Here is a 23,533-nt window from a genome sequence, read left to right as displayed (position 1 = left end):
TTCCCAGAGACCGCCCCTCCCGTTCGCTTCTTCCCAGGCTTTGCCAAGGCAGCTGGATTCTTTCTTCTTGGATTAGCCCTGCTTCCCTCCTCAGAGCTCCCCAGGCCTCCCACCTGCAGAAACCCATTTCTTCTGGAGTGAAAGGTCACCTCCACAGGGGAGCACTCAGACACACAGCCTGAGATTCGTCACTGAGTGCTGAGAGCACCCTGCACCTTCCCTGAGGCAAAGCTCCTCTTCCTTGTCATTTCTCGTTGAACATACATGAACCCGGCTGACCTGAGCGCCTGGGGGGCAGCGGCCAGTGCAGCCTTACCAGCCCCTCCAAGGGCCGTGTGTGCAGTTGGAGGTCCACCTGGGGACCAGAGCCACAGCCCCTCCCACGGAAAGTTCTGACTCGCTGCATCGACTCCTAACCCAGGATCGATTCCCTGCTTTGTTCTGACGGACCCCTGCTCCTGACCTCTAGGCTTTTCCAGCTATTTTCGTGGACGAAGTTTCTGCTACTGTTTTGCGTGTCATTCAGAAGAGACCTCCTCGCTGGTTTTGGAACAAGCTCGTCCCTGGGAGAGCTACAGGCTCACAACCTTGTGCAGATAGGAAGCCTTCCCCGCTTTGCAGAAGGCTCGTGTGAGGTGCCTGCTGACCCTGATGACGGTCTCCTAATCGCAGATGGCGTCGCAGGTCAGAGAAGCATCTCCACACTCCACCCTCTGCCTCCTTACATGCTGCCATCGCTTCTTATGCTCATTTTCCCTTTTAAATATGACCGAAGTTCTGTCAGTCTCACTAAATGAGTAACACCGTGTGGGTGCTACAGCAGTGCTTTCAGGGTACTCACAGGACTGTTCAGAATTGACTTGGGTGCCTGTTCTTGTTGCTTGCAAATACGAAACTCAGGGCTGTTACAGTGTCGTTTCGGAAGTGGCTGACTTAATAAGATTGCTTTTAAACATGACTTTGACAAGGATCACCTTTCTGCGCAAACTAAGCTTTTTAACTTAAAAAAAAGTGTGGGCACAGAAACACAAACTTCATTTATTAAAAAATAAAGTGACATAGATTGTTGATGAATCGTCTAACATCTATGCTTGATCAGTGCCAGATAGCAGCCGTCTCTGTACGTGAACTTCAGTGGGATCCATTGACGAGCCCAGGGTTTGCCATTGACCTGAGAAGCCCACACAGTAGCCTGGGGTCAGGCTCTGGCCTGAGTCCGCCCGTCCAGGCTCCAGGCTTCCCCCGCCCACGGGCCTGCAGACCCTCTGTGTTATGGGCCCCCTGTCCTTGTTCCCACTGAGTTTCGGGTAACGTGATAAGAGTCCCAGGTCTCAGGGGAGCTGCAGGATTCTTAAGGGCACCGCATGTTGAGCAGATCGTGTATGTTAGCATGGGTATCTCTGTGTTTTTATCCTGTTTTACTCATCTTGCTTATTTACATTTTTAAAAGGTCCAAGTTCAAAGAATTGTTCTCGAGTTACAGTCATAATCCGCGCAAATGGTCCTTGGTCGGACACCATAGAAATAGCCGCAGAGAGAACCAGGTTAGACCCCCCCACCCCATCCTGTTCTAAGCACTGCTCCGAAGTCTCGTGTGGGCTGCAAGCTAGAAGAGAAGAAATGTGATGAGAAAAGTATTCCAGCCGGTTAGTCTACACCCTGCCTCCTAGAAACATGGGTTTATCCCCTTAATTAGTAGCTTTAAGATCTATTTTGAATACTAACAGGACAAGCTGATTGCAAGATTTCACTTCTGATAAGACAGATGGATCCTTGCAAACATACTTTCAGCCAGCTTCAAAACAAACTGAGATCTGATATTTACTAAAAATGGCATCTTCCTTGCAGGTGCTTTCTCTTCATTTCAGGTTACTAGCCATATTTCTCCTCTTCTAGGGCAAAGTTTATCTTCCTCGGTGAAGTACTCCTGCCCCCTCCCCAGCCCCCACCCCCCATCCTGAAAGACTTTCTTGTTTTCCAAGCATGTCTTCACAGAAGCAAAACAGAGCTGCAGTCGCAGGCGCTACGCTCTCGGTTATTTTCCTCATTAGTCCCGTTGTGAAGGGAATGCACATGTCTACAGCTCATAAAGTTGATGCAGACAAGTGATGAAAGCGACCGCTCCTGTAATTGTGTCTGCTCTCTGTCTTCACAAGACCTCTGTGTTCTTCCTGCAGTGTGTTTGGAAATGTACATTTTAAAAAAATGGTTAGTAGTGTAGTCATTTAGGTTGGGCTAGTGTTCTGAATAACTGAGCGTTTTCCCTCAGTGAGAATAAAAACTTACTGCATTTTCCGATTTCAGATGGAAGTTATTCTAATATATATTATTTCTGTCCTTTTAGTCTGTTAAAGGAGATGCAGTGCTTGGTATTTCCCTGGCTTTGACCTTTTAAAATGCCAGATCCATGGTTTAACCAGATGCACTTAGACACAGGGTGTTTGTTGGCTGGTGGATGATGGCTCAGTTTCCGAGAGTTAATAAAACCCTAAAGTTTTCCACAAAATGCTGTGCAAATGTGTCCGTACCCTTTACCAGCCTGAAGCAATGTCTGAATCTCCCATGAGTGTACCTGAACTGTCTTGAGGGTGTGAGGGCTGGACGTGGCAGGTGAATTCTGAGGAACGCTGTTTTCTCGAAGCTTTAGTGATGGAGCAGTGATGGGCGGTTTTAGCCAGAGGACTCAGAAACTTTGCTCAGTTCCCAGAGATTCAATGGCACCCCGCTCCAGTACTCTGACCTGGAAAATCCCATGGACGGAGGAGCCTGGTAAGCTGCAGGCCATGGGGTCGCTGAGAGTCGGACACGACTGAGCGACTTCACTTTCACTTTTCACTTTCATGCACTGGAGAAGGAAGTGGTAACCCACTCCAGTGTTCTTGCCTGGAGAATCCCAGGGATGGGGGAGCCTGGTGAGATGCCATCTATGGGGTCGCACAGAGTCAGACACAACTGAAGCAACTTAGCAGCAGCAAAAGAGATTCAAAGAGGGGCAGGAAGGGGGGTGAGAAGCAGAGTCCAGGCAGAGGAGGGCAGGTTTTTCTGGTTAGGGAGACTCGGGGCTGGACATCCCCATGTGTCCCGGCCGGTCTTCTGTCCACTCCATAGAGGGGAGTGTGTGCTGGGCTGTCCTGACCCATCTGCCAAGGGGTTGCCACACTCCCCCAGGGTATCACCAGCCACCAACCCCCCTCCCATTCGGAAAGCTTGATGCTCCATATCCACAATCAGCATTGCAGCTGGGGGTCCTTGAAGGGGCTCCGTTCTGAGAGGGTGTGTTTGTCACTGTTGGGGAGACTCTAAATGAGCTTGGGTTCACGTCTTCGCCAAATGAGCCACATACCAAGCACGGGTGGTTTGTAAATTGATTGGTGGGGTGAACACCTGAAATCTGACCAGTCCTGCCCCAGAGAGGAGCCTCGTGGCCGCGTTCACAGCCTTTCTTTGGGCTCTAAGTCCTGTGGATTCCCTCGTGGGGACAGTCAGTGTTAAGAAGCTGTGCTACCTTCAGACCTGTCGACATTTAGTGGAATGAAGTGAATAACAAAACCCCGTCCTGGTACCGACAGACTGACACTGATCATGACCAGACAACAAACGGGAAACATGTGCATGGCCACCAGGAACCTCACAGCTCTGTCTGGAAGGCTCCTGACTTATGGATGTCTGCCCCCAGTCACTTCTCCTCCGAAGCATGGAGTTACAGAGATGGAAATATCGAGTCTATCAAGTTAAAATTGTTCTACATCTGAGACCCCCACCTGAACACCCCGCGACCGCTCCCAGTGTCCCAGCTGCTTAGTACTGAACTTGTGTCTTCTAGCTAATTGTTTTGATTAGCTGTGAAGAAGCAGGTATTAGTGGACTTTTTAATCACTTTAATTTTTTTTTAACTGTTTAAACAAATATTTATCCAAACCTTTGCTAGGACTTTTTCATCTTATTTCCTGCTGTTCTCATAATACCCCTGAGGATTAAGATGATAAAATAAACTCATACAAAGCAAAGTGACTTCCTGGGTCCTACAGCCAAGTTGAGGTCTGGGGGTCAGCACATCCTCTGTCTGCAGCTCCCCCTGCAGACAATGCGGGGGATGAGGAATCACATCAAAACCACCACACCCGACTCTCACCGCTTCAGGGTTCTCATGCTGTTTATGCTATAGGAATTGTGACTTTTATTCCTTTCTATAGACAGAGACTGGAGATAACTTCTGGTGCATTCTTTACATTGGATTAAGGCAGTATTTCCTCAACTTTACAGAGATGAAACCTCATCATCTACTTTGTTCAGTCGCTCAGTCATGTCCTACTCTTTGCGACCCCAAGGACTACAGCATGCCAGGCTTCCCTGTCCATCACCAACTCCCAGAGCTTGCTCAAACTCATGTCCACTGAGTCAGTGATGCCATCCAACCTTCTTATCCTCTGTCATCCCCTTCTCCTGCCTTCAATCTTTGCCAGCGTCAGAGTCTTTTTAGTAGCTTTAGCTTCAGCATTAGTCCTTCCAGTGAATATTCAGGATGAATATTTCCTTTAGGATTGACTGCTTTGACCTCCTTGTAGTCCAAGAGACTCTCAAGAGTCTTCTCCAACACCACAGTTCAAAAGCATCAATTCTTTGGCACTCAGCTTTTTTTACGGTCCAAATCTCACATCCATACATGATTACTGGAAAAACCATAGCTTTGACTAGACGGACCTTTGTTGGCAAAGAAATGTCTCTGCTTTTTAATATGCTATCTAGGTTGGTCATAGCTTTTCTTCCAAGGAGCAAGTGTCTTTTAATTTCATGGCTGCAGTCAGCATATGCAGTGATTTTGGAGCCCAAGAAAATAAAGTCTCTCACTGTTTCCATTGTTTCCCCATCTATTTGCCATGAAGTGTGACTGGGAATTGGATGCCGTGATCTTAGTTTTTTGAGTGTTGAGCTTTAAGCCAGCTTTTTCACTCTCTTCTTTCACTTTCATCAAGAGGCTCTTTACTTCCCTTTCACTTTCTGCCATAAGGGTAGTGTCATCTGCATAACTGAGGTTATTGATATTTTTCCCAGGAATCCTGATTCCAGCTTGTGATTCATCCAGCCCTACATGTCTCATGATGTACTCTGCATATAAGTTAAATAAGTAGGGTGACAATATACAGCCTTGACGTACTCCTTTCCCAATTTTGAACCAGTTCGTTGTTCCACCTCTACTTTGTGGTCCAGTCTCTTTGGGGAACTTGAGGGGTGGAGTCAAGAGTGAAGAATGATTAGCAGCTTTTATCAGGGTTGACGACTGCAGTATCCCACAAGGAAACTGCTCAGCTGTGTTACCAGTGAATTTTCACATGCAGTGTAACTTCCACACAAAAGTCTGGGGTGATGGAGATTCAAGAACACACTCTGTCTATGAAATATAAACAACAAGCCAGATTTTGAAAGAATTGAAATTGTAAATGCCAGGCTAGGTTTCCCATCTCCAAAACCAGGCAGTTGGTGAGCCTGCTGAAATGATGGATTCTGGTGAAGGACCAGGTAGGAGAGACCAGCTGGGTTCATTTTGGACAGGACACAGTTTTCACTGGGTTGTTGTTGTATCAGGAAGATATAAATTAATTTAATTCCTCTGCTGCTGTAACTCAGCCTTCAGGACTTGGGCTGAACATCCTGGGTTGCTAGGCAACGGGTACCAGTGGGCGGGTGCGGGAGCTGGGACTGAGCAAGTCCTGGGCCAGCGCAGAGATGCATCCGCTGGGCTACTTTCTGAGCAGCATTATCTCCAAGAAACATGCCAGGCCCGCAGCCTGGGACACAGCAGGGCTGATTTATAGGAGCCATTTTCTTTTCCAAGGGTTGATTTCAGAAGAAATGGTAGTTTCCAGCAGATGACAGAAGCAAACATTGCTCATCATCTCATCACACAAGAAATCTTAACAAGGAAAATCATCCTTGATGTTGATAAAGAAGGACCTTTCGTTAAAGATGACGCCGAGTGCAGAACCGCTGTGCTGTGCGTCGTGTAAAACACACACAAGCTGCTGAACGAGACAAACACTGAGGCGGAAAAGCACCAACACAGTTCAGCGCCCTGATGGGTCTTCTGGGGCCCACGGTGCTGGTTCTCTCTCCTGGGCTTTGACTTGCTGTTCTGATGCTTCTGCCAGGAGGCCCCCCGGGTGCTGGAGGTGTGGCGCCCAGGATGGAGCAAGAACCCTGAGTAGCTGCAGCCCTGGAACTGGGCCGGCCGGCAAGACCTGGCTCCAGGGACCCAGGTGCCGAGCAGAGTCTTTCTGGTGCTCCTCAGCCAGCGTGCGTGTCAAGCTGGGTTCTGGAGGAGCTGGACAGCCAGCCCCTCCTTCCACTCCTGCCCCGTGTCCTCCTCCACAGCCCCCACACTCTCTCTGCCTAAGAGCCTAGTCCAGCAGCCCCTTCTCCCCACTCCTGCACCCCCGTGTCCTGTCCAGGCCCCCACGCCCTGTCTCTGCCTAAGAGCCCAGCCCATCGGCCCCTCCTCCAGGCCACCCCTCAGCAGCTCCTTTTCCTCACGTGCTCCCCAGACCAGCTCCCAGGCAGGCGGCAGGCCCCACACGAGGCACAGACCCTGCAGGGCAAGCGGTGCGAGGAGGGAGTGTGTGAACACCCGGGGCCAGCCCGTCCAGTAACTGCAGAGAGTGGGCAAAGGGGAGGGAGCCCACGGGCTCTCAGACTGTATTCCTCCGGCTCCAGGCCTCCATGCCACACAGCAGGGCGAGGCAGGTTGAGGAGCACGTTGAGACCCCAGAACCCCAGACCCATGTCAGTCAGAAGGCTGCCGTGTTCACATCTCATCACTCAAGTTGATTTCACCAGAAAAAAATAAAATAAAAATTTTTGAAACTCATCACCAGCAGAGGAATGCCAATTTCTCCAGTACCCCACACCGCCCACCCCTGCCAAGAGAGAGTGTGACCCACAGGCTTCTGCACACGGCCGGGCCTGGCAGGGCATAATTGCGTCATGCCTCTCCTCCAGCCACCTTCAGGAACAGTCTGCCCCAGACGTGGACCCAGGGCAGAGCATCAGGGCATCCAGGCTGGTCCCATGTTTCTCCGGGAACCTCGGTGCTTCTAAGAGTCTCCAAGTCTGTTCAAGTGGGTGTTGGACCAGCGTCTGGTCCTGCCAGCTCAGAACCTGGGGCGCCCTCAATCCTGGGAAGGAGATGGGCAGTGCCCCCCAACCTCATCTGTGTCCACAGCGGCCTCAGCAAAGGGCCACAAGCTGGGGAGGGTGGAGTCTGCAGGCAGGAGGCCACGAGCCCAGAGTCAGGGCAGAACCTGCTGGGCAGTGGCCGTCTGCGTCCTGCTGCCGCTGGCGAGTCTCTCGAGGTGAACAGTCCCCTCTGGGGGAGGATGCTCAGCCAGGTGCATCCCTGGATCCCAAGACTGTTCTCCACTTGCTCTGCACCAGGACAGCCTCGTGGCCCCAGTAACTGGCCGCCACCCCAGCGGGGCTGGGATTCATCGCAAGTGGTCGATGCTGTAGCTTGTGGTTGATAAATGTTTTTAATACTGCCTCTGTGGAAATGTGTTTTGTTACGCACTCCCTTCTTTAAACCTTCATAGAGCAGCTCAGAAACGGCCAAAGCAGTGGTTTTGTGGCCAACAGAGGCACTACTGGTATTTACTCTATTTTCTCTTAAGTATTTGATGCTTGACTCAATCCTCAAGTGATAGAATGGAGAGATAAACAGATTAAAAGTGACAGTGAGTTACCTTCAGGCACCATCTGCCATTTCCTGAGCTCTTGGTTCCCACTTGCTGTTCTGTGGTCAGAGGTCTTGCCCAGAATTTCCCTCCCCTCTCCCAGGGCTCCGCCATGACTGCCGCCTGGAATGTCCTCCAGACTGTCCCCAGGGACCAGCCATTCAGCGCCCAGGTCCTGCCCCTAACTGCAGGCCCTTCTCAGGCCTCGACACCCGCCTTCCACAGCATCTGACCCTCTGCGCTTCTCACCTGTGGGTTCAGACTCTCAGCTGGCTTTCAGCTTCCAAGTCTCGATTCTGAACCTTCTGAAGCCTGACTTACCTCACTCCTGTGGGAGGAAGGCGACATAGCCCTAACAGCGTCCCTGCAGCAGTGAAGCCGCAGTGAGGTGTCAGCCTGCTTCTGGGGTGCCAGTCTGCCTTCCCCTTTCTTCTGTGCCCCCGAGGCCCCAACCACTCCCCCAGCTTTAACTTCCACGGCTCAGCCGAGCACAGTGTGTGTGTTTGGCCGAGACCAGCTCGGTTACGGGGATCGTGCGCTTCCCCGTGGGCCCTCACCCATGCGGTGTCAGTGTCCCAGCACAGTGACTCCAAGCAGCCAGGCCGCCCTCCTTTTGGGCCTCCCCCGGGCCAGCCCCCGCCCCACTCTGTGCTCTCCTCCCACCTGCAGCCCAAGTCACACTGCTCTGTGATCTGTGTGCCCCGTCTGACACTCAGGGCTCTTAAGTGTGTGCAGAGCCGAGCTGGGCTTCCCAGGTGGCACCCTAAGCATCCACCCACAAATCCAGGAGATGCAACAGACAAAATTTCAATCCCTGGGTTGGGAAGATTCCCCTGGAGGAGGGCATGGCAACCCACTCCAGTATTCTTGCCTGGAGAATCCCAGGGACAGTGGAACCTGGTGGGCTACAGTCCACGGGGTCGCAAGAAATTGAACACCAGTGAGCAACAAGAGACAAATTTATTCTAGGCAAATCTTGCAGGATAGAGCATCTACTGTGTGGAGCACTTACTGTTTCACCCTTACCTCTACTAACAATTGGCCTGCTGCCCTGGGAGGGTCAGGTTCATCTTCCTGGGGTCGCTGCAGGACGGCCGGGGTGGATCGGGGGTGGACTGCAGTCCAGACCTTCCTGCCCCCAGGACAGCGGGACCCCCCCCCAACCCCTGCCTGGTCCATACCTGCAGCTAAGGGCCCAGACAGACAAACTGTCAGTTGAGAAACAGACTGTGTAGAATGGTCACACTAAGGCCGCGCCATGGCCAGTGCTGCATGGGGCAGGACTCAGCCATAATTACTGCCTCCCCACCCTGCACTGGGTCCACCCTCCTCCTAACCTGCACTGAGTCCACACTCTCCTCCTCCCCCTGCTGCGTGTCCACGCTCTCCTCCTCCCCATGCTCTGTGTCCACTCTCTCCTCACCCTGCTCCATGTCCACGCTGTCCTCCTCCCCCTGCTCCATGTCCACACTCTCCTCCCCCTGCTCCGTGTCCACACTCTCCTCCCCGTGCTCCGTGTCCACACTCTCCTCCTCCCCCTGCTCCATGTCCACACTCTCCTCCCCCTGCTCCGTGTCCACGCTCTCCTCCTCCCCGTGCTCCGTGTCCACGCTCTCCTCCTCCCCCTTCTCCGTGTCCACGCTCTCCTCTTCCCCCTTCTCCGTGTCCACGCTCTCCTCCTCCCCCTGCTCTGTGTCCACGCTCTCCTTCTCTCCGTGCTCCGTGTGCATGCTCTCCTCCCCGTGCTCCGTGTCCATGCTGTCCTCCCCCCTTGCTCCGTATCCAGGCTCTCCTCCCCCTACTCCATGTCCACACTTTCCTGCTTCCACGCCTTCTCCCTCAGCCTCTGTGTGACTGTTTTTCCTCCACATGGCCCAGTTCAACTGGACTCCCTCTGTTAAGTCCTCTGTGGGGAATCTTGCTCCTTTGTTGAAACTCTGGCTCAGAAAGGCAACTTTAAAGCCAGCTCAGAGGCCCCATCCATCATCTTTGGACCTGCGCCTGTCTGCTCCTGAGTTAACTCTCTCCCAGCTCACCTGTCTGTGCTGACGACGAACTGCCTTCTCCCCATCTGCTCACAGGAGTGTGCATCCAAAATAGCTGCTTGTTTTCTTCCCTGACATTCACTTCCTCTTGTCTAAACACATGGGTTCTCATGGTTCACAGACTCAGAGCCCACCAGCGGTCAGGTCACATGCCCAGAAGAATCTGAAAAGTAGGAATTGAAAGTGATGACCGAAGGGAGAATCCTTGAACCCAGAGAACAGCTAGCCTGGGACAGTGGTCTGCAGGAAGGAATGACTTTGCGAGTTTTGCTCAGGTGGACGGAGTCAGTGGTGTCTGGCCAGCAGAAAGAGGGTTTTTCACGGTGAGGGTGTGGGGGTTCCGTGTTTCTTTGGGTTCAACGCCCTGTGTCGGGGTGTCTTGTCCGTTTTTCTCCTTTGTACACAAGGGGTTAACATGACCTTTGGAAATGACCCACCTTCCTTTTCCCCCGGTCGGCATCTTTTACTCTAATCACCGTGTCTAAACCCCCAGTTAAGATGGCCATGGCCATCTGCATGTGACCCAAGTCAGTGGCAGTGGGACTACCACCATCTGACAGCTGGGCGGGGGGCTGAGAGAACTTGGGGAGGGTTCCAGGCCTGGTTCTAGCTGGGATCTGCTGGTTACTGTGCAGACCAGGCTGTTACCTACGTCATGAGATGCTTAAGTTATCCTGAGCTGCCACTCGTGACCCTAAATGCTGTTAGTGAAGTGCCTTCTGCTTCATCCTTGGCTTCCTGTTCCTTTTCTTGCGTTTCTCTTAGGAAAGAGCCTGTTTGCTGTCTTTGCTTATTTCTCATCTTCCCGAGATGTCTGGTTACTTCCTGGGCCTGTCCCAGGCAGCAGCTGCTGTCCCTTTGGGTTGGGGACTTGTGCTTTGGAGGATGATAAGTCTTGGAGACTTCTGATGTGATCGTCCCTGGCACAGGCAGCAAGGGCTGTGTGTGGACGCCCCTGTTTTCTCAGAAAGTCTAAGGTTCCCGTGAGACTTCCTCAGGTGTCAGGGCTGCAGTTGTAAGCCCTCGATCTCCTGGGTGAGCGCACGGTTGTCCATGTCTCTGGCCACTCTTCCTCCCCAGACCGTCCCTGTTGTATCAGTCCCTCCATTAGCATGGTCTCCGGTTGAATTAGGCAGCTCCTTGGGGTCAGAGCCATGCACAGTTGTGTTTGGTAACCTAGAGGGCCTTCCTGGTGGAGGGGCTGTTATTCCATCTCACTCCTTCATTCCTAAGGATATGTCGTTAGCTGAGTGCTAAGAAAAGTTGTGAGGTTAATGGATAAATTGAAGGTCAGAACGCAGCATTAGCCAAATGCAATTTTCACCACAAAAACTCCAGGAAATATTAACTAATTAACATCCCTGTATAAGTCAGAAACAAACCTATCAACGTCATCAGGCCCCATATCACCAGGTGGCAGCGCCCAGGACCCGAGACAGCCAGCCTGTCCCAATGACAGGACAGCACAGGCCGCGACCTGCTGACAGCAGGGCTCTGAGTCTGAAATACGCTCCACTTCAGAATCCTAAAAGCATGTCCTCAACATGACTTGGCCACCAGGAAACACAGGCGGGAATCCTAAGGGCACGTCGGCCGTGACATGGACCAGGGCAATCATTTGCATCTGCTCAGAGCACCGGACACAGATGACCTCCGTCTTTGCCTGAGGACACGCTGCCCTGAGCGGCAGGTCAGGAGCACTGACTGCGCTGGGGCTAAACCCGGAGGCCCGCGACCGGGGGTGAATGGGAACCTGGGTTGTGGGGGCTGGCTCCGGGACAGGAGGGGGATGAGCAGCTGACTTTCCCTGCGGGCTGATCCCTGTGAGACAGGCGTGGTCACCGCTGCAACACGGAAGCCACGGGCTCAGTCTCCTCCTCTGTGTGGTCCTGGCGGGTCGTCAGTCCCTGTCTCCTTAGGGCAGAGGGCTTGGCTGGCCCCGCCCTGGAGAAAATAGTGGACTTTGGGCCGCATCCGCAGGTCCAGCTGGCTGTTGGTTTTGCGGTATTTCTGCTCCACCTGGCTTGGTGGTGAAGTAGCAGGAGCAGCCAGGAGATGTGTGTGGGAGGCTTTCCCCGGAGGGACAGGCTGGGCTGCCTTTGTCATGCAGGATGTATTTTGGCATCTCAGTTGCGCTTGTAAACTGGGTGGTGCTCTGTGACTATGTAAAGAAATAAGAGCCCCAGACCGTTGCTAATTGTGGGTGTGTTAATCTGTTCAGTCCTCATGTGAGCCTGGGCGGCTGTGTGCTTACCCCCTCGGTGCCCAGGGAGGCCCTGGCTTCCCAGTACGCCTTGCAGCCCAGCCCGTAATCTCTGCGCCAAGTAACGACTGCACACAGTCTCCCTGTCCACCTCCTCATTTTGATGATTCGAGGACCGCCGTGTGGACAGTGAAGGTTTCTGGGTCTTCAGAGGCGGGGTTTGGCTTCTGTGCTGTTCAGAGCCCCCACACAGCTTCAGGGAGGTGGTCCCTGCACTCTCCTGAAAGGGAGCGAGAGGGTGGGGACGGTCCGGGGCCAACCCAGGTTTCCTCCCGTTTTGTTCAGCATCACGCCATCCACAGCATGCTAGTCACAGCATGGGCTTGTACACACACATGTTTTCTTTAAAACAACTTAAACCAAGAAAGAGTTGATGTGAGCAAATACACAGATGGCTGATCCTTGGTGGCCCAGTGGGCCATTTATAAGTGATTTACCTAATCGGATAGTCAGTGCTGACAAAATAAGAGAACAATGGGAGTGAAAAAGAGTCACATGGGTGTTCAGAAAACCTCTGGGAGTGGGTTCACGTGCTTCCTGTGTGGTCACCATGTGGGGCTGTGACCGGCCAGCCCCAGCATCCCTGGCCTGAGCTGGGAAGAGGACACTTTGTTTCTGGTGGCAAAGCCATTAACAGAAAAATCTCAGGAGGAAAAGTCAGAGTTGGATGACAGCTTGTTGGATTTTATGGTCTAAGGCTCTAAAGTCTGGGAAAATGGATTCCTCGACCAGCCCGGAAATTAGACTCCTGGGCCCTTGTGCTGAGCCTCCACTGGACTCCAGCCCTGTCCTCCCTGACGGCTGTCTCAGACCTGTGTTATTGCTCTGGTCCAGCCAGAACACAACTCATGAGTTCCAGAATCTGACGTTTCTGACATAGAGGAGAAACCTGAGTGGTGACTCTTTAAGATGAGATTGAGCTGAAATGAGCTCCATAGAACAGTACTGCCCGAAACACTGGAAAAGAAGGGAAATCTAGACCTGGTGGCAGGTTCTGTCCCTGGGATCCCAGTGCCCCCAGCTGTCCTTCATGCAGCTTTAATTCTCTATCATTGGTGACAGCCCAGAATCAGACCCAGAAACTCAAGGGGTTCAAGATTGACTTGAAAGCACCTGGGTCCTTCCTGCCTCCTTCAGCCGCTGCAGCTAACAGAGACCCCAGCGGAAGGCCAGGCACCTGTCCAAATGGCTGCACCATCTGAGAGAAAAGTATTCACTCTGTTAGTACAGAAATTAAACATTCTTGACTGCCGAAGAATTGATGCTTTCCAATGTGTGGCACAAAGCGTTAGACATGACTGAGGGGCTGAACAACTGACCATAAATATATGAGGAATGGGGGTGGCGATAGGTCATGATGTGGTTTCTGAGATAGCTTCAGTCCCTCTCAAGCTGAGTCCACAGACTGTATCTCCTGGACACTGACCTGTCCCCATAGTGAGTCACCACACCTTCCTCCCTGACTTTTCCGCTCTTCTTCTCACTAACATCTGCCCTGTTGGAACTCTGTTTTGTCGCTCTGGCTACCATGTCAATGAGGAAGCATTGTTTTAAATTTTGATGGGAATGAATAAACTGAGGGTGAAACTTGTCCACCAATACCAGTCATTTCTATGGCCTCTCTCACGGAGCCAAAGAGAACCGTGTGGACGCTGAGTTTACCTTGACAGGAGGCTTCAGAAATGAGCTCGGAAATTGGGATGATTTTAATGCAGCTGCCCTGTCACTTTTCTGTTTTAAAAAATGTATTTATTTTCCTCCTTTTCCCTCATCTTGCCAGGTAGTTATGATAAGCTTCTTAAGTGTAATTTAGGTGGGGTTGGAGAGCCAGACCCACTCTGCACTGTAAACTCACTTAATGAGTTGCAGGCTTTGCCTGGCTTTGCCACCTTTGCGCTCAGGCAGGACTCAGCTCCCATTCACGGGGTTGAAAGCAGCCGCGCTTCTTCCAAGTTCATGGGAACCTGCTTAGGATGGACCGGCCGCTAGGGCCCTTGTGGGCAAGAGAGGAGGAGTACGGACTTCAGGAACGTGTTCTAGGAATAGACGTTCTCGCAGTGGAGATGATGCTGAGACGTGGGCAGGGGGCCGGGGCTGGGGGAAGGAGGGGGCGTTTCTATGGAGACATCAAGGGTGAAGACGTGTCAGTGCCCAATGCCCCGTGGAGGGCTCCGTGCGCCGGGACGCTGGTGGAAGGCAGCCGAGCTGGGCATGCACTCGGAACCACGTGGGGACTCCACTCAGGCGGGGTGGCATCCGGCTGCTGTGGCTTAGGAAAGACAGCCGCCCCATCAAGTAGATGGTGTCCATCGTGTGTCCACAGCTTGGGGAGTGGTCCTCCCTGAGAGGGGGGATCCGGGAGCTCTGCTTCGCGTCCCCAGGCAAGCTGAGGCCATGACTAGCTGTGCCGTGTCCCCAGGAACGGCCCGCGCCCCTCAACTCCCAGGCCCCGCCCAGCCAGTCGGCCCCCTCCCTCGCTTCTGCCTCATCGGCTCTGAGCTGGCGAGGCTCTCCTGCCAAGCGCGGTGGCGTTGCCAGGGCTCTCATTATAGAAACACAAATGGCTCGAGGCGGATTCACTGCCAGTGAACCAGGAGGTTGAGAGCCGCGCACTTGGGTCACAAACACGCATTAAAATGCGGAGATGCATGCGTTTCTGCAGCTGCGAACCTCCTGAAGCAGATGGGGAAACTGGCGTCCAGCTCGCCGCGCCCCACCGTGACCCGCGAGACCAGCGTTTCCTGAAACCATACGGGGGCAGCCAGCTGCCAGGCACGGCCGCCGCTGGGCAGGTTTTAGGTCAAGGACCACACGATTTGTTAAAGCGGGATCAATCTGGAATCCAAGGGCTTTAAAAATAAACTGCAGTCCAGGTGCTACCGTGAAGCTTTGTATGTTATTTGGTTTCCTGGGAGTAAACTTGAGGTGAAGAGAGATGCCCTGGATGTGATTTGTTGATGCAAAGTAACCGGGTTCATCTGTCATTTCCTAACAAATATGATGCTTTTATTAATATCCAAAGGGGAATAAATGAATAACTGCAGCCCTGGGGTGTAGATCAAAATGCAGTTTTATGGCCGAGGGGCCCTGGAAGTGGGTATTCAAAAAGATTCAGGAGCCGAAACAGCCAACCACAAATCAAATTTCCAAGGTTTCTTTCAGAAAGTAAGAATCTACATAACATTTTGGCTATGAAATATTTTAATATGTGGACTTCATAATGAATTCTGTATGTAATTGAGCTTATTCCAGTCTGTGTAAGAACTGAATATATTACATTTTAACTGCAGGATGACTGGAGTTAAAAGTGTATCTGTAAGTGAGCTGCTCTAAGAAGTCGCTGTCCTCGCCCACAAAACCACACAGATGGGGCTCGTCCTCACAGAGCCCGTTCCTGCCTGCCCTCTGGGCCCTGCGGGCGCTGTTTCCTGCAGCTTTCCTGCCAGACTGCAGGCCTGACTCAGAGTCACAGCGCCCAGCCATGGGTGTCAACAGGCAGCTGTTGGGTGCACACGAGTGGGGTTTCAGGGGCCGAGAGTGGGCAGGTGCAGGACAATGTCTTTCACACAAGGCGGGGAGAGGACGCAGAGGCTGGGACACCCCTCGGTCATCCCCCTCAAGTCCCCTCCCGGAACGGGCTAGGTTCAGTGACAAGTCAAGTCGCCCAGTCGTGTCCAACTCTTTGCGAGCCCCTGAACTATAGCCCACCAGGATCTTCCGTCCACAGGATTCTCCAGGCAAGAGTACTGGAGTGGGTTGCCATTTCCTTCTCCAGGGGATCTTCCCAACCCAGGGATTGAACCCAGGTCTCCCGCACTGTAGGCAGACTCTTTACCATCTGAGCCACCAGGGAAGTCAGTGACACAGCAACTGTGAAAATACTATCTTTTACATTGTATCTTTTTTCCCTTTTCTTTTTTTAATTGAAGTATAGTTGATTTATCATGTGTTAATTTCAGGTGTTTATCAAGTGATTTAGTTACACACACACACACACATCATTACTTTTCAGAGTCTTTTCCATTATCATTTATTACGAGATATTGAATATTGTTCCCTGTGCTGTACAGTAGGTCCTTGCTGTTAAACGATGCCTTTTGAAAGAAATTATTCGTCGGGCAAACCCATGCTGAGGCAGGTCCAGCCACACAGTGCCCTTCAGGGCCCCCAGCACGGCCGCAGCGGAGCTGGTGGACAGCTCAGGCCCTCTTCCCCCACCGTGATCGCAGGGGAAGCCCTCCGCATGGTGGGGTCCACAGGGGCCCCATCCCTCTGGGCGTGGATCGTGCCCAGGCACAGAGGCAGAGCTCAGGAAGACTGACTGAGCCCATGTGCCCTTCAGTAGGAGTGACTTTAGCACTGTGTTTTCTGAGCCCAGATTTTGATGCAGGAAAAGGAGCGTCTTTAACAAGTAACCCGGAAAAGAGAGGGGACAGGTGACCCCCAGGAAAGACAGTGAAAGTAACAATACCGAAGACATGTGCAGTCCCCATCACCTTCCCAAGACGGGTCCTAACCCGCCTCCCCCATGCCCGCAGGGGCTGCAGCGGTTCATTCCCACTTGGAGCAGGAAAGTAGACAAACTTGGGAGCCAGCCCATCTAATTCCAATAAAGAAGAAAACAGATGTTGGCTCTACTGGAGTCTGTGGAACACCGAGTACTTTCATCATCTCTTTTGTATTCATAAAGCACATGCAGGATGGCTGAAGAAAATCTGGAAAGTACAAAAAGTTTAAAGAGGAAAACAAAATGTGGCTGTAATTCCTCCAGTTGGAGGCAGTCGCTCTTGGCATCCTGGTAAATGGCCCCCAGTCTTTTTTTTTTCCAAGTGGAAGAGAATCATAAAACACTCAGAGTTGGCTCTTGGCTATCTCGATGTAGCATTGCATCGGGAATTTCTGAAACGGCTAAAAGCTCTCTAACATTGCATGCTGTGATTGTTCCGTAATTTATTTAACCATTCTGCTTTAATTGGATATTTGAAAAATCAAGGCTTGCCAATTTTTTTTAAAGGGGAAAAAAACGGAGCATCACTACTTTACCCTTGAGTCGTCTGCACAAAATCCAGGAAGAGATGCAGGATCGATGGGTCACTGGCACTCTCATTAACCCTGGCTCCTGAAAGCCCTTACACTTGAGTGAACGTCAACCCTCTGGAAGGAACTGGGAGATGTGGGAAATTCATCAAGTGTAGAAAATTGAGGTGATATATCACATAAAGAATTTGGAGTGCTTAAACATTAACACTGTGGTCTTTCATAACGTTAGAGTGCCTGAAAAACTCCTCTCCAGAAAGCAGGAGATATCACCGGCAGGTAGGGGAGGGTTTTCCTCTTCACCCAAAACCTCCCGGAAGAGTGTTCATATTCTTCTCAAAGCCCCCAGGGCACTTATTTAACAAATAAAGATACAGGATGCCCTGGTGAGTTTGAATTTCAGACACACAAAAAATTCTGTTTGAGATCTCCTGAAAAGTTACTGTTTTCTTTCCTGAAATTCAAAGTGTCTGGGTGTCCTTGGCTGCCATACCCAGGGACTTCTGATACACCGGTGGAAAACCACCCTTCAGAGACAGAAGTCCTGTGGTTTCTGCTCATTCATGCCCAGCTCGGAGATGGTTGCCAAGTCAGGGGCAGGCAGGGGCAGCTCAGTTGTGCAGGGAAGCTTTTTCTAATCTTTGTAAACTGCTCACGTTTTACAACTGTCTTTAAAACTATTTTTCCAGTTTAAATGTGGTGAACATGTCTTCAAGCAAACTTAGGTGTAAAACCATATTAAATACAGAAGGTGATACAAAGGATTTGACACTACATTCATTTGGAATTTAGATTTCAAACATATTATATAAAATATAATTAATGCCACTTTTGAAGTGAGTTATGTTCACATTTAAGGACAGACAGATAAGTTTCACCCTGAAGCTTTCTCTTTTACCTAAGAAAGTCTTCTTTTTACTTCAGCATTTTTTTTGTCTTTCTTATGAGTCCAGAGAAATTCAACGTAAAGCACGTGCGCCCTCAGTCATCTGTGAATTCCTGTGGAAGATGATTTTGTGATTTGTTCAAATGCGTAATGAGGGCCTGGAAGCCTTCTAACCAGGGAAGCAGCTCCCCAGTGGCGACCAGGGGTGTGAACGCTGACATCCCCACAGGGGCTTCAGGAGTTCCTGCCTTGGGAGACCCCCATCCTCGCCCATATCCCTGGGGCTGCCTCTCATGACCTGAATTTGCTCTCACCTGATTTAAGTGGCATTTAACTCTGAGTGAAATTTCTGCAGACTTCAGGACAGCATCTTCTGAGAGTTGATCCTTGGTCCAAAGTAAAATTATGAGCATTTTTGTGGGTTTCAAAGAAAAGCCGTCCATAGCGGTCCTGCTGGGCCGGATGCAGGCGCAGCTGTGACTGCAGTGGAGGGGGAGGGATGGGGAGCTCATCAGTGTCATTGTCCTCGTGAGCAGAGATGGTCCCGAATCTGTGCGGCTGCAGTCCTCTCATTAAGGGGGCGGCTGAGATGAAGCCTGGAGTGTGCTTTCTGCAGAAGCACACTTCACAGAGGGCAGGCTTTGTGGGTGCTCCTTCAGCGAGCTGAACTCACCCAGCATCTCCTGGTGCATCCAGAGGTAGCCGCCACGTGTCATGCCTGGAGACGTGGTCACGCCCCCTGAGGTCATCACCCTGACTCCGCAGCTCCATGTCCATCAGGAGGATGCGTGGTCAGGAGACATTTCCAGCAGCAGAACCCTTGTCCTGACCCTACTCTCCCCCATCTCCATCTTTAAATAGACAAACAGTAGGGAGGGATCCTGGAGGGGCGGAACCGAGAAGTCCTCGCTGGCCTTGCGGCCTCACTCGGCTCAGCAGCCGTGCGGGAGGTCGGCAGGTGTCCACTGGGGAAAAGCGCACAGCCTGAGAGCCATGAGGTCAGGGTCATTACCAAGGACTGTGGCCGGGACCACAGCCTCCCACCAGCTCGAGGAACCACTTCCAAGAGCTGGGGGTCTGGCCAGCATATGTGCGACCCTGGCAAAGGGTCAGTGTGGCCAAGCCCACACCAGGTGGAGGCTTTCCTGGTCACAGGAGCGGATGTCTTATTTGATGGTTTTAGTGCTTTTCTAAGAAGGGGTGAGGCAAGAATTTGGGTTTTAAAGTCTCCTAAAAGTATCTGTCTGAAGGCCTGTTAATGAGTTTTCCTGGAGCACACAGCACCTCCTCCCTGAACCCCTTTCAGGGGGTACTGAAGGCCAGCGGTGCAGGGGCTTGCGGCTCAGTCCTCGTGGAGCCTGATGGCCAGTGACCTTGTGTAACTGGCAGAGGCTCTGAGCCGGGCCAGGGGTGTGAGTGAACTCAGTGTGGGGTGGATCAGGTGAAGCAAGGACAAGTGGGTGGAGCACAGGTGGGCTGAGCCAGGCTTGGCTGAAGAGGGGCCCCATCCCAGGGAGGACCAGGGACAGGTGGGTGTGATGAGGGTCTGGGGTCCCCAGTCAGACTTGGAACCTGAATTTAATCGCGAAACTTCAAGTGCTGCTGCCCTCAGCTCACGTGCCATGTCCCAGCCACAATGGGAGGTGGGTGTGGTTCTCCCCAGGATGCCCTGCTGCGGGGGAGGGGGGGGCATGTGTCACAGCCGCTTTGGGGCTCTGCAGGGGAGGTGAGGGCAGCAAGAGAAGGGGGAGCAGACACCCCACCACAGCGCCTCTTACCCCGGGGCTCCCAGGCTGCCCACAGCACCCTTCCTCGTCCTGGGAATTCTGTGCAGACTGCATTTGAAAACACCTCTCAGACCCTCGATTCTGCAGGGACTGCGGGGGAGTCACACTGCAGTCAGGGCGGTAGCTTGGTAACCCCATCTGCTGGGAAGCGCAGCGGCCCAGCGGTCCTGGGCCATCCTGACTTACCGAGACTGGAAGGACAGCTGCGCCTCACAGTCACGTCCAGGGATCACACCCGGGGGTGGGTGGTGGTGACTGGTGGACGCACACGGGGTGGGGGGCCCACCGTGCTGGACGCCTGGCGGCGGCAGGGACAGCACCACACGCGTGGAGCTCGGGCAAGGACCCGGGCCGGGAGCAGGCCTTCTCCCCTCCCTGTGTCCCCGGTGACGCCACCCCCTCGCTGGTCCTCGGTCCTCACTGCAGCGCTGATGCCCTGACACCTGGAGCACATGTGTAAGGCCTAACCCCTGATCCCTCAGGAGGGGCTCCAGAGGGAGGGAGGGGAGGGGAGGGCCCACCCCACCCCACCCCACCCCACCCCACCCCACCCCACCCCGTGCCCACCCCGCCCCCGCCCTCTGGCCCCCTGCGCACGGGCTACATGGTGCCCCAGTCAGGGCTCTGGGCTGGCCTGAGTGTCGAGAACGCGGGGCCTGAGCTGAGGGGACAAAGCCAGCGGTGAGGCAGGGCTGGACCGCTGATGACGCCAACGCGGCTCTGAGGCCAGGCCCTAGAGCCAGAAGCAGAGGCGTCGAGGATGTTTGCCCTCGGCCTGTGCTCCGCATGTGCGGCCGGAGGGTTTTCCCGAGGCTCCCTTCACCGTGACTGGAGCAGGGACGAGCCACTGGTCACATCCGCGTCACGACCCAGGGCTGACCTTTGCACACCGCGGGTCGTTCCTCATCCTCCAGTGATGAGCCCTACCTGCCCTGGTGGGAGCCCGGGGGTGGTTGGTACATGCTGGGCGCTGTCTGTCCGTCCACATCCGCTGGGCGTTTTGTCATTGTGTGATGTCAGCTCATAGTTCAAGTTCATACTGTGAAAACTCGTCCCTTTGTTTCTGTGCTTGTGTGTGTTGAAGGAGAACAAATGGGATCTGAATCTAAGGTTCCTTGTTTCAGTTTATTCTCCTTTATTCTATGTGACCCACCTCATGTAGAAGGTTTTCAAGTTAATAACACTGACCACGTGAACGTGGTCTCCATGGCAACTGTATTTAATTAGCACTCCACATCCTATTGCATTATGCTTCTAAACAAATGAAATGTGGCATCTTCAGTTTCATATTATCCTTAATGTGGTCACCTGACCAGCCAGCTTTGTCATTGATGGCTTATTAGCAGGAAAACAGGACTTCAGATGTGCAGAAAGTCCTCCTAGCCATTACAAATGGGGCATACTGAATTATGTGAAGTATTTCAAATTAGCTCTCTTGCAAAGTACTTACCCCAATCCAGACAGATATTTATGAGACATGTAGAAACGTATAAGGCTTGTACTTTAAAAGCAGTGCCTGGGAGACCCCATAAGATGAAAGACCACCATGATTAACCCGAGACTCGTGTGAGCACCTTTCACAGCCAGACCTCCCACTTTCTCCTTTAGCGTCCTATATACTCACTGCGAGTGGATGCTGCCTCTTTGCTGGTTTGAAGATGGTGAAAATGTCACTGAGGTGATCATAGTGTCCTGAAACAAAGCCTCCTTTGACTGTAATGTATAACTGTGTTCAGGATTGATAGAAGGATGTAATTACCAGAGTGTTGGACACCCGCATGAACGCAGGTCTGAATATGTAATTCTATTGAGAGTCATACTTGCAGAAATACGGGCCCAAATGATGGTACATATATGAACCTTACCTGAAGGACCCCATCTCTGGCTGTCTGTACCCACTCCCCCTGGCGTGGGGCAGATGTCCCTGGGCCGCCCAGCAGCTCACAAGGAGCCCAGAGCAGCCAGCAGATGGAGGCACCCAGCTCACTGAGCGAGCCCAGTTCAGACAGCCACTGGCATCTCTGGGTCCAGCTCCCTGGATCCAGCCGGACAAACAGCCAGGGCTTTCAGTTCCTTGGCTTCGCTGTCCATCTGGGAAGGGAGGGCCAGGGAGAGATGACCCCTGAGGCCTTGTATATCACATGCTAAGATGCAGCGTCCATTTCTACACTGACCACAGAGCTGACAGCGGAAAATCAATGCCAGGACCTGGGATGTTCTCCCAACAGAAGGAAATGAAATATGGACAAAAGTGACCTAAGATGAACTAGTATTCACAAGAGAACAGTGACTGCAGGCGTCCAGTGTGGCAGAATAGGCCATGGGTAATACCAGGCTTCCAGACGACAGAGGCGCCTCCTCAGGGCTGTGCGGGGCTCACCAGGGCTCACCGGCCCATGTGGGCCGGGCAGCTGGGTTTGCAGAATCCTGTCCACAGGCAAAGAACCTGCAGGAAGCTGGGGTACAGCCGAGACCCCTTGCACGGCCTCCAGAGCAGGCGCCTCCATGGGGCAGACGCGCACCTGCCACCATGGGGCTGTCATCAGAAAAGCGCCGGCTCCTGCACGTTCGGCCCCTGACGCCAGCGCGGGTCAGGGGCGTCTGCATGGGTGGGGAAGCACGTCCTGTGCTGAGAGTCTGCGGGGGGGGAGCGTGGAGCTGCACTGAACTGTGACTGTCTCTCTCTTTGCAGAGGAGGAGGGCGCGGACCTGGCCCAGCCGGGCATCAGCTTCCCGGGGCCAGCCGAGGACGACCCAGGTAGAGTACCCTGCGCTGGGCACTGCTCGGGACGCCAGCACCCTGCCCACAAAGGGCTTCACATGTAGTTACCCTCAGGACTCCTGGTCAGAACCGAGTAGACGTGGTGAGATCTTTTCCTAAATAGCAGTTTGTGAACACCGTGGACACTCTAGGTGAAAACACACTTGCTCCAGATCATCACGGATGAATTACTAAATAGTTATTACTGTTAATTATTAAGGCCTCAGTAACATAATTGAGACATGTCTACATGTGTAGAATGAGACCCCTCTCCTTTCCTCCTCCTTCACTAAAACCCTCAGTCAATCAGAGGGAGGGAAAAGCTGTTTTATTTGCAGTTTTTTCAGGTAACTGTTACTTGACATTAAACAGCTGAATTCTCCAGGCGAGGCCAGCTCCACTGTGGTTTGGATGCTGAGTGCAATTATGTGCTTGCTTCCAAATTACTGTCATACTCTATTTTCCCCAGTGCTCATTAAAATCACGTGCAAATTTTATTTTTATGCGCATGGACACAGTGAAGCTGGAGCCAGACTCGGCCATCACCATTTGACATGGAGTCAGGCTTACATAAAACGGGGCAAGTGCTCCTGCTGGAAATGAGGAGTGTTGGATAATTTCAGCGTCAAACGGTTGAGTGGCATCCACATGAAACTTAGCTGAGAATACATGCCCTCTCCACAGCCCAGGGCTCCTGGCCGCCCACCTAACGAGGTTATTCACATGAAGGACTTGCAGCTGCCTCCTCGGCTTCTCACGTCCGTCTGCCGTGGCTGCACTGAGGCCAGCTTCTGCATCATAAGTCTGCTTTCTGTTTAAATTTGAATTTTTCTTAATTTGTATCCGATCTTTAGCCAGTGATATGTTTCTTATTGATTAGCTTCAAGAATATTGAAATCATAGGAGTTCTTTTATGTATAGCTGTGTTTTCTTTAAAAGGAAATTAGAACCAGAAAAAGCTTGCTTTTCAGTGTAAAATTGTGAAACCAGGGGCAGTCCTAAAGGAATGACAGTATGTTACCGGCTATGA

General features: G+C 52.4%; 1 protein-coding gene across 7 annotated transcripts in view; it reads left to right on the top strand.

The window, feature by feature from the left end:
* Positions 1 to 23,533, top strand: part of DLGAP2 (DLG associated protein 2) — a 620,511-nt gene that overhangs the window by 484,605 nt on the left and 112,373 nt on the right. For 5 of the 7 annotated variants that reach the window (XM_070460164.1, XM_070460161.1, XM_070460162.1 and 2 more), the window contains one exon: positions 22,435 to 22,500. The exons of the other annotated variants lie outside the window; for them this stretch is intronic. In XM_070460164.1, the coding sequence (XP_070316265.1) occupies positions 22,435 to 22,500 (66 nt within the window). The remainder of the gene's footprint in view (positions 1 to 22,434; positions 22,501 to 23,533) is intronic. 7 annotated transcript variants of the gene reach the window in all.

This window comes from Odocoileus virginianus, chromosome 32 (genome assembly GCF_023699985.2).
Source record: "Odocoileus virginianus isolate 20LAN1187 ecotype Illinois chromosome 32, Ovbor_1.2, whole genome shotgun sequence".
In the NCBI taxonomy this organism is placed as follows: domain Eukaryota; kingdom Metazoa; phylum Chordata; class Mammalia; order Artiodactyla; family Cervidae; genus Odocoileus; species Odocoileus virginianus.
Note: the sequence above shows the minus strand (reverse complement) of the source record. Positions and strands in the feature narration are given on the sequence as shown.